This window comes from Sinocyclocheilus anshuiensis, unplaced genomic scaffold (genome assembly GCF_001515605.1).
Source record: "Sinocyclocheilus anshuiensis isolate Anshui unplaced genomic scaffold, SAMN03320099.WGS_v1.1 scaffold1102, whole genome shotgun sequence".
Lineage (NCBI taxonomy): Eukaryota > Metazoa > Chordata > Actinopteri > Cypriniformes > Cyprinidae > Sinocyclocheilus > Sinocyclocheilus anshuiensis.
Window position 1 is genome coordinate 413,070 of NW_015539924.1, and position 11,396 is coordinate 424,465.

Consider the following 11,396-nt stretch of genomic DNA (forward strand, 5'->3'; position numbering starts at 1 on the left):
ATGCTGTTCAGTTGCTTTGACACAATCTGTATTGTTAAAAGCGCTATATAAATAAAGGTGACTTGACTTGACTTGAACAATTAATACAATGTATAGCGGTAAAATTATTATTTTTTAAATCAGTTTTAATATCGGCCGATAACCAGGGCCGCATTAAGACCGCACTGGGCCCTGATCTATGACTTACTGCAGGGCCCCCCATCACAATAATGATATATATATATATATATATATATATATATATAGGGTACAATGTTCTTTGCGCGACCATTTCCAGATTACTCCAGAACAAAGTGAAGAGAGGTGAATGCAGACATACTGCCCTGCCGATAACCGATAAATGGATGATATTAAAACTGTATATTATTGGGTCTAAATAAACTTAAAATAAAACACTAAAATCAATCCATTTAAATGCTACAATAAATGTAGGCATCACAACATTTTAATGTACAGTATTAAAACATACTCATTTCGTGGTTAGCTAAATATTTTATTTAACAGTATTACATTTTTTGTGTTTTTAAAGAGTAACTTTAAGTGAGATTAGATGACGGCTAATGCCATTTAAAAATAATAATAAAAGGAAATGATCATGCATAATTAAATATAAAATATCAATATCAAAAAAGTAAAAAAAACAAAACTCTAATAAATCCCTAAAGATTCCTTCAAAAAAGTAAAACAAAACTATGCCAATAACCGATATGGTACAATATATTGTGCATCCCTAATTAAAACAAATGTTACATCACCTAATTAACATTCATGACTGCCACAGATATTATCTGTCACCTCCACATTCCTAAAATCTAATTGGTTGCTATAGGAACACTGATTTAAGATTATGGCCTACATAAATGTCCAAATTCAGTCGCTACAGTGCCAGAGGCCATGTACAAAATACACTTCCTTGAAGACAGTCCAGGAGCGGACCAGCTTCCTCCCCAGTATTGTGGGGCAGACATGTTCTGTGATCACTCCACAGGCTCCATTCTTCTAAAGCAGGCTATTTTTCGCTGAGTCAGACCCCGCTATTATCCGATGTCTTCCTGGGGTGCCACCCTCCCCACGCCGTCCCACAATGTCTCCTCCAGGAAATGGAAGAGACGACGTGTTCAAATAAGTGTGAGCTCCCGAGAAGCATGACCAGTGTTTGCTTATAACCTTTCCTGACCGTCCAGCAGGGGACAAATACATTTACTCCAAAGGGTGCCATGAACCGCACTCGCTTCCTGATTTACCACAGATACGGTTTCGCGCAGAGAACACAGACGGTTCTAATAAACGCAGAAGAAAGTCTTTTCAAAGCTCTCAGTACATCTGATCAAATTGTATCAAAACAGAATTGCTCGCCCTTTCTTGGCATCTCCTGAAACCCATTTAGGACACCACCTAAAAAGAAAGCTTTTGTGCCTTGTTTTTTGTTAGTTCTGTTCAGGAGCAGGTCTCTTTTCACTATTCTATCATTACAAAGGATGTATTTTATGATCAAGGTACTAACTCTACACTGAAATGCTATTTAAACAGCTGCATAAATGGTAAACTGGATGAAATCAAGGAAAGACAAACTGTAAGACCACCTCTGATTAATGCTGTACGGGAGGTGTTTAACTGGAAATCCGAGCTTTGCGTTTGTGTCAGGAACTGACTAATTTAGTGACTCATTTAGTGATTTAGAGTTTCTCCCTAAGCTGTTGTTCCACTGAGCTGAGGAAACATTAAAGGAAAAACAGATTTTATGATAATAAAATAACCTGCACAAAGAAAATCTCTTCTGTTCTCAAAGCCATGATCTATACACACACAATAAAAACATTATTATGTGTATTCCCAGAACATTTCAAATGTTTTCTTCTGTCTCTTTTACTGTCCTTTTCAAGATCTTTTCTGATACAGACATGATAAAACTTCTCCTTATCTTTTTTCTTTCACTTTAAAATGTACTAAAATGTATTTAAAATACATTTATTTCATACTAAGTATACTACAAATACATTTACATATTTATGTACTTAATAAAAATACCCTGCAACTGTACTTTTATTATATTAAACTGCTACACTTGAAGTCTGTTAAATTGGAACAACTAATTTTGTACTTAATGCACTTTAATTGTATGGAAGTAGTGCTGAAGTCCAACTAAAGACATACTGAAGTATATTTGATTTTGCTAAAGTGGAACTATTGGATTGGAAAGGAAAAGGAAAAGGAAAAGGAAAGGACAATGTCCCATACTTGGAATTTGTACTCTGCATTTAACCCATCCAAGTGCACACACACACCGTGAACACACAGCCGGAGCAGTGGGCAGCTAATGCTGCGGCGCCTTGCTCAAGGGTCTCAGCTCAGTCGTGGTATTGATGGTGGAGACAGCACTGGATATTCACTCCCCCCACCAACAATCCCTGCCAGACCTGAGACTCGAACCCGTGACCTTCGGGTTACAAGTCCGACTCTCTAACCACACAATCCTCATCAAAAGTGACATTAAAACACATTTTAGGCTCAATATTAAGAAATATGCATTGTGCACAAGTTGTACTCCAAAAGAAGTTAAATTATAATTTTTATATCAGTAAGTCTTGAGCGATATGTCAGTAAATATGTTAAAAGATTTGAACTATACGTAGTATGAAATAAACGCATTTTAAATATATTACTTTTTTACTAGGGTATATATATTGGTTTGTCTATCATTTTTCATACATGATAAAACTTTTCCATATTCTATTTTTTTTTTCTTTCCACTTTAGTCCACTCGAGCATCTATCTAAACTTTTTTTCCTGATAAAACTTTTCCAAAAAAATTTTTTTTTTTATTCAATCAAATATCTGTTTGTCTGTCTATATTTCTGTATACAGTATATGTCTATTAATCAGTCATCTTGTTTTTCCAGGGAAAATAACACTTTTCCATAATCCATTTATTATTTCTTTCACATTAATTCAATCAAGTAAACAGTTTGTCTATCTATAGCTATAGTATCTATTTGTTTCTTTCGTAATCCATTCAAAAACTTTTCCTTTTTTTCTTTCGTAAACAACTTGTCTATAATCGGTGTATTTCACTCAAGTCACAACTTTTCCATAAGCTAAATCCAGCAACATTTACAAGCTAGCTAAAAGGGTGTCCAGCGATCATCCCGGGGCAGACGTGCTGACGTCAGTGGCAGAGTTCCAGTAAGGGTCTCTCTCTGGCTGTCCTTGGTCTCGTGGAGCGTTGGGCTGTGTGGAGAGAGCGGTCCTTTTGTGACAACAGAGTTTACCTCAGGGCACGGCGTGGGCCTCCCGCTGCCCCGGGCCACAGAGGACACCCTATTGTTCCTGTGTTCCCTGAACAAAGCCGGCCACCCGTGCCCCTGCTACACACAGTCCCACTGAGCCATTGTTCCGCTGACAAACTCTCAACCCAAATTTCATTACATATGAATTTTCCTTTGTCGCCCCTTCAGGCCCCCCTCTCGCGTTTTGCTCCGACAAATCTTTTCGGGTTTCGTATTCCACCCCCTCCCCAAACCAGTTATCATACAAGACTTGTTATTATGCATGCCAAAAGAAAAGGATGAAACAGCAATGAACACATGTAACTCACAAGACAAATGTTACTTTATTCTGTAATCTGGTCAAATTTAGCGCCAGTGTACGCCGAAAGCTTTTTTGCACTAAATTAAAAAAAAAAGTCCACAATTTTCTTCCTTTGATAAGCAAAATTTATATTTCCTCATACAATACAGATCATAAGCACCTATTGCTTAAATCCTTGGCATCTTCACCTCAGATATCTGAACTTATTTCTAAAAATACAGCAATGCTCAACAAAACTAGGGATTATTTTTGACCTTTCATTACGGAAAATCTAAATATCTCACTATGATGATGACAAATGTCTGACTGAAAGTATATTGAAAGTATACTGAAATATACTTTTTTTAAATGAAAATCTTAAAGAAAATGTTACTTTATTTCCTACTAAAATTGTATTGAAAGCAAAGGTACATTAATTACAAGTGCCTAACTATTGTACTTTGGCTATGTAAACACAGTCTCTCCCTCCCTAAACTTACTCAATCACCCTCTTTGCATAAAAAGACATGTAAAAGAAAGGATAAAATGCAACATAATGGTGTTGATAAGCTAAATTACCAGATAACATCGAGGCACACACAAGCCATATGGTGCCTCCACCACTATCGCCTGTTGCTGGCATAACAATGGAGTTGGCTAGACGGTGAGTTGCAGCAACAGTCAAACAAATGGCCGTTCCTCTGAATTAGCCCAGCGCCAGAATGAGTACACACAGTTTAGCATCTTTCAGCCTACAGGTGCACTTAAGTGGCAAACCAGATGTCAGCATGGGAGCGGGACTGTTTGTGGAGTAATTCAGCCGCTCCACGAGCCCCTGCTTCAATAACAGCAGGAACAATGAAGGGCCCCTTCCCCCATTTTCCCACAATCCCGTGCTCCCCGAGGATGCCCTGTCTACTGAATCTGGCACATTTTTTTCTCTTCTGACAAAATTTCAGAAAGAGAAAACAGATAAATTAACTAACTGCGTCAATTGGTTCTCTCCTTCTGAAAGGTTAAATTACATAAAGTTCATTTTTAAAGGCCACTTTTTAGTTACACAAAAACTTTTATGTCACATATATGCTTATAAATGTCAGTTTCGGTTTCAAAATGAACACTTTTTAGACCATACATTATTACACTTCAAGATACTTATTAGGTTTTGATTCAATTATATGGATGATAACTGTCACAGATACTGGTTTTTATTAGTGATATGCATTGTTTTGGATTGTGAGAATTGGTGTTTCAGTTTTAAAAGGGTCTCTACTCCGTTTACATAAGTCAAATAGACTGGCAAGTCAAAAAAGCAACACAATAGTGAAGGGGGTCGATCTCATCTGAGACAACAAACCACTGTCAGACAGTAGTGGGAGAGGGGGAACAACAAACAACAAAAAAAGAAACAAAAAACTACTAATTCGTCTTACTCTAAAGTAGCCTACTATACTACAGTATAAGGCTTTTAAATAAAAGTGTACACTCATTTATAAAACTATTCACAATGCCGAAAAACACGTTGCACAAAATTAAGCCCTCCAAGTCCAGCCAGTTAGTTTAACGCTTACAATTTTCTCTATCTTGTTGATATCTATTACATGTCAGATACATACTTTAAATTGAACAAAAACGCAGTCTTACTATATTGGAAAACCGCAATAAACGCATATTTCACCCTCTTTTAGTAGTTAAACATGACAAATGGCACAGAGTGTGTCCCAAAATATGACAAATGATGCCCCAAAATGCTGTCTAGGTAGGCAGCACACTAGGTTTTGAGACAGTCTCAGACCAGGCACTAATTTTAGTCTGAGGGCTTTCAAACGTCCAGATTAATTATTAACAGGGGCTGGACCATGGACTTTCTCCCTAATCCTTTATTTATGTACACAAAACTGGCGTTTTTCAGGAAAGCAGACGGGAGCGGGGTTTTAGCCCGACCAAATAAGCGACTAAACATCCACAAGTCACTGAGGTCACGCTAATAACCAGAAATCTATGACACTGATTCAGTCATGCCAGAAACATGAATCACAGCGCGAGGTTTACTATTAAAGTAAATATGAACTTACTGTTACAACGAGAACGTGGTAAACTGGCTGGCACGGATCGAAGGAAAAAGTGTTTTCTGAACCTCCACAAGTGATGAAAATCTCTGCGGATGTTTGCACAGTCTACAAAAAATGAAAACATTAATCATTTTATTTAACTGCCTCTTTTGGCACAGTGTATTTTGGATTTGTTCTTTCGCTTTTCATCGTGAAAGGCTGCTTATTTCTGCCTTGTCATTTTTAAAAACGGGGGGAAAAACTACAACCACTGTTCTCTTAATATTTACGTATTAATCTATAATACATAAGAGTCCACACATAAAGTGTTAGCTAAACTAGCAGTAAAAATAAAACACACCATTTTTACACTACAAAGCAATTTTACAGAGAACCTAAATAGAGTCTATAACTTCGCATCGCTTCTGACAACTTAGTACAATAAGGCGCAAACGTACCTCAGGCTTTTAATGTGTCTGATGCGGAGCAATAGGATCGAGCGCACGCTCTGGTTTATTTCCAGCTGAGCACTTTTTTTCTTCTCGTCGGAGCGCGAGAGCGCGACTATTCTGCGTATCTAACAACGATGTGAAGTATGCGCGGAATGAGGGCAAGAATGAAATGAACGCGAAGAACTGAGTTTGCGTTGGGGGCGGAGTGACGTCACTCGCAGAACTCATAGGCGGGGGGAGGGGCTGCCGCTGAGCGTGTGACTGAAGCAGCGAGGATTTTTGATTCATCAGCGAGTCGAATCTTTTGAATCTCTTCACTAAAGCGATTCGTACAGTGGCCTTCTGAAGTCACATCGTGGCGCCAGCAAGTGGCGAAACGTCACTGAATCGTTTATTCAATCAATTCATAATCCACGAAACGATTTTTACAAGAGCATTTCTTCATCTTAGGTTTTCCCAACATTTTTTCAATTGGTGGCATAACTGTCATCGAGCTCTACAACAACAACAACAATACCCATTTTAGTCGTATGAGTCAATATTACACATTTTCCCAACCAAAATGTCACCTTCAGACTCGAAAGTAGGTTACTAACTAACTAATAAAACGATATGTACTTCAGAGCACTCAAATGTCATTTTTTCTTACAGTCATCACTAAAACGTGTCAGTGCATGGAAATGAAGAAGATCTTGATTAAAGATATAACACTTAAAGTAAAATAATTGGGGAGAAGTTCACGTATTTATAATGTCGACAATGTCATGTGAAGAAGCAGACTTATGTTTCTAAAACCTTTTGTTTTGTCAAAGCCAATAAATCGCTACATTCCCGCCTAAGATAGGCGATGACGTCTCTCTCTCTCTCTCTCTCTCTCTCTCTCTCTCTCTCTCTCTCTCTCACACACACGTCTGGTCAGCTATCCTTGTGGGGACTCTCCATATGCGTAATGGTTTTTATACTGTACGAACTGTATTTTCTATTGCCCTACACCTAAACCTACCCCTCACAGGAAACTTTCTGCATTTTTAGATTTTCAAAAAAACTTAATTCTGTATGATTTATATGCTTTTGTACCCGTGGGGACCACAATTTAGGTGTATTCAGGTTTAAGTCCCCACCAGAATAGAAAAACAGGCACACACACACACCTTAAAATAATGTCCGAAAGTAAGTCACTCAGGCTTCTTGTTACATTTGGATTAATTTCAATAAAGTTTACGCGGATGTATTTTGCCTACATTACATTAGTCTACATTGTGTAAAGATATATTACACAAAATTTCCACTAGAAAAGCTTGCACACAAGGGTTGTTAAAGCTGATAACAGAATACTCAATCATACCATTGCCATCTTGTGGTAAAAACAGACAAAATCTGTTGTTAAAGAAATGCTTTGACTGTTTCTACATAACATCGAAACAGAAAGCCCACAATAGCCTAATCAGAAGGATAGCCTATCCCTTACGAAAATTAACCAAACATGGTTTTACTACCAAAAAATTGTTAATTTAGTTAATCCATGGCAACCACCAAATAAACTATGGTATTGCTACACCAACTATAGTTTAACCTTTAGTATTTGTAGTAAAACTGTTCTTATACAGATGGTAATTAAACTGCCGAGAGAAAAAAACGGTTATATGTGATGACGTGTGTACCTCACAGTCATTCCCTACATTAAGGATAGTAACATAGTAAATTTTGTCCTTGTGGGGACATTTTCTTTGGTCCCTATGAGGAAACAGACTATAAATCATACAGGTTATTATTATTATTATTATTCAATCTAAAATAGCAGAAAGTAAAAACCATTTAATCTATGGAATGTCCCCATAGAAAATGGAAACCAGTGTGTGTGTCTTCACAATTTTACTGATTTTTATAAATGAATTAATTGATAATTTAACATAAGTGTAAATAACACTAAAATAAAGAGGCTTGATTTTGAAGGTTAGGGAAAAAAAACAAACATTGCTCTCATCAAAAACAGCACTTGTTAATGGAGTAAAAATTGAAACATGACAAATACATCCAGCAAACACATTTCACAGTAATGGCAAACAAAAAGGGTAAACGTGAAAATCCTTGAAAATCAATGTGTTTTACAGAAGGAGAGAGCAGGAGCGAGATGAAGGGGTGTAATTAAATGGTCATATAATTGGATCTGGAGAACAAGCAATGAAGCAGCTTGTTAACTTGTTACTGTTACCCCGTGAGAGCAAGCCAGCGTGCCTGAGCCTGCCATTAGCAGAATGTTGTTCTCACATTCTATAGGGACGCAATCAAAAAAACAACACGAAAAGGAAACAGTGAGGAACACCTTGAGCGTTTCTCTTCCCGAGAATGATATTCACTGAGAAAGGAGCACATGGGTCAAACAGAACATGAATTGTTCTTAGTTACGACGTTCAGATTTGATTTAAATGCGTGTATGAATCAACTATAGTCAAAATGAGTATAAATGCTCTTTAGCAGATTGGATGTCATGTCTTTCCTGTGAATGTTTTATAAATGGAGCCCTCGGAGGCATGTTTGATGTTCAGGATGAATGCTCTTCTACCTTTGATGTTCAGTTGAATTTCAAGCCACTGTAACTTTGAAAATCCACACACTAAGGGTCCGACCCATCAAGTGACACTGACAAAGATGGATGGGGCTCCGAAATCCAAATTCAGAAGGATCCCCGAACCTATAATTCACTTTTGAGGTCTCTGTTCCTCCTTCATCACCTTTGTCATTCTTAACCTTTAAAAATACAAGCACTCTTAAAGCATGTTAGTAAGAGTGATGATTAGGGAAACAAAAAAAGTGAGAACGATGAAGAGAGAGGCGTGAGAGAACTAAAGAAAAAAAATCTAGATTAAGAGAGAAAGAGCAAATGTTACAAAGAAAGACAAAATAATTGCAATCTAATGGTGGCAACACTGCAATTCAGGACATTACGCACAGGTCAGTCAATTACCCAGGTGTCCTTTCTGTAATTTCCCCCTCAGATTACACAAATCACCTGCTTTTGTGATAACAGGAAGTCATAATATGTGAAAATTGCATAATGTTATATAATGTTCCATTTGTAATGTTCTCTTCCAATATTTTAAACAAACAGAGCTACGTATAGTGAAACATATTACTGTATGTATGTAACAAGTGATATCCCAAAAATCACATGGTTTGATGTGGAGAAGTGTAATATTAAGGTTGTTCAGAAGATGAAATCTAGTCATTTCAATACGAATCAACACAATCTGGAAATTCGCATTATGGCAAAACTGTGTGAATGATGCTTTATGCAACTTTATGCTATTGACAGTGGAAAATGGACCAAATTTTGCTAATGTGACTGCAAATGTAATTTTCTCAGTGTTTAGACTTACCATTTTTTAATAAACTGGTGATAAGACCTGCATTAAAAAAGGAACTAGCATATCAGACTATACACAGAACTGTTGTGGTGAGTTGTGCTGGACACATTTTCTTTAGAAAATGCAAAATCGTACTATAATACATAAAGATATGACATTTTCTATAGCAAACCAGGCACAAGAATTTCAGTGCTTCAGGTAGAAAAGTAATTTTCTGGAAAATGGAAGAATGAAACTAGTTAAAAAAAAAAAAAATCTATACAAGTTGAGTGTATTTCTCTTCTGTTTAAACCAACAGTATTTGTTCTGAGAGTGTCTCAATTCAAGATGTTCCATATCAGAATGTCTTTGGTATTTACTGGCGGTTATAAAGGACAAAACCATCTACGAAGCTCAAGCACGTTAGTGTATGGAGTCAAATTGTTTAAGAGATCAAAATTAGACCATCATTTTGTTTTGCTGCCATTTTGAAAAATCCAATAAGAATGTTAAAGCGATTTTTCAAGCAGCGGTTCCCCATGTGGATGCGGACGGGTTTGAATGGAACTAAATTACCCCCAAACAGCCTTCCACTTAAGTAAGGACAAAGAGAGCCCACGTCTGCTGGTCATCCCTGCAGTATTTTGAACGCCGTAAGCATCTGTTCCAGTGAGTGAATGGAGTCTATCAGTGACAAGACGACTTAAAGTACAGCACTCAAGAACGCAGCCTTTGGCTCGGCAGAGAGCGAGGAAATGGAATGGAAAGATAAAAACTGACAATCACAATGGGCTAGATGATCATCCACGTTTAATGTAGACTTTGTAACATTTTTCAGGTGGAGATAAAACATGGACATTGAATTTTACAAATGACTCTACTGCAATGAAATTGCATCAAAATGGTACAAAAAGTATTTTTATAATTTCCACAAACATAAAAGTTGCACTACTGCTATTTAAATTCATCTTTCAGTTTAAATACAACTTTTTTCCCCAATAGTGATCCAAGTCACCGTGTCTTAAGATGTAAGAAAATAAATTAATTACTATCGGGTTTCAGAGTTCTTCAAAACAACAAACTGCGCCAGATTTGTGTGACAACAGCACATTTTTGGTTGATTCAGATAAGCTACGCAAGTGCAGACAGTTATAAAAACATTAGCACAGAAATCAATACTCAGCCTTCAAAAATGAAGATATCCAGTGAAACAGCAAGTCATTACAACTAAACTAATTATTTGGTCAAACATCCACAGCTGCCTTAAATCTAACGCAGCTGCTAGGCTTGACTTTGTAAGAGAGCTGATACTGTGAAGCAAGATAATATAGTGTTCTATGTGATATAATGTGTAGTGCAAGGCTGCGAGCTGGGTATTTTCTCTCATATGTCTGTTTAGGCACTTCAGGATTAATATGTTTCAAACCGATTATACTGCTAATTGCATTTCCACAGGTAAAAGGCGAAGTTATGCCTTTGACGCTTCATCTAAGGATGAAAAAAACGTTTCTATGCATAGTGTTATTTTCTTTAGTGTTTTTACATCCATCTAGATGACAAGAAAAAAGACTTAAGACACAATTATTAGTCATATAAGGGTATTGTACAATACTCCACAACAATTAACAGCATGTTTTGTCTGTCAGCCTCATTAAAACTGGAAATAGCGGTCCACAGACATATTTCCCGTTTTAGCTCATTCCACATGTCTGTACCTGGTGAAAAGATTGTAAAGGACTCGGAGTGTCGATTTTAGGTCACAATTCACAATATCTGGAACAAAATAGAAAAAAAAAAAAAAGGATTATTAATTTTGCAATAGCTTTCATAGAGTTACAACTGTCTTGGCCTGAAGAACTCTTGAGCAGCTGAAACGCAGATACAGAGCACAGTTTCTTCAGTTGCAGTACTTGTTTGGATTGATTTAAAGCATGACGTGGATTTATGCAATGCTAAATAATGTACCTGACTCCTCAAGATCT

General features: G+C 37.0%; 2 protein-coding genes across 3 annotated transcripts in view; both read right to left on the reverse strand.

The window, feature by feature from the left end:
* The window catches only part of LOC107686637 (transcriptional enhancer factor TEF-1-like), a 47,530-nt gene extending 41,312 nt beyond the window's left edge, over positions 1-6,218 (reverse strand). For both annotated transcript variants that reach the window (XM_016483701.1, XM_016483702.1), the window contains exons 1-2: positions 6,077-6,218; positions 5,643-5,744 (exon numbers count right to left, since the gene is read on the reverse strand). The gene's annotated coding sequence lies outside the window, so the exon portion shown is untranslated. The remainder of the gene's footprint in view (positions 1-5,642; positions 5,745-6,076) is intronic.
* Positions 6,219-10,943: 4,725 nt separating this feature from the next.
* parvaa (parvin, alpha a) overlaps positions 10,944-11,396 on the reverse strand; it is a 13,754-nt gene continuing 13,301 nt past the window's right edge. The window contains exon 13 of the mRNA XM_016483705.1: positions 10,944-11,187. Coding sequence (XP_016339191.1) covers positions 11,111-11,187 — 77 coding nt within the window. The 3' untranslated portion in view covers positions 10,944-11,110. The remainder of the gene's footprint in view (positions 11,188-11,396) is intronic.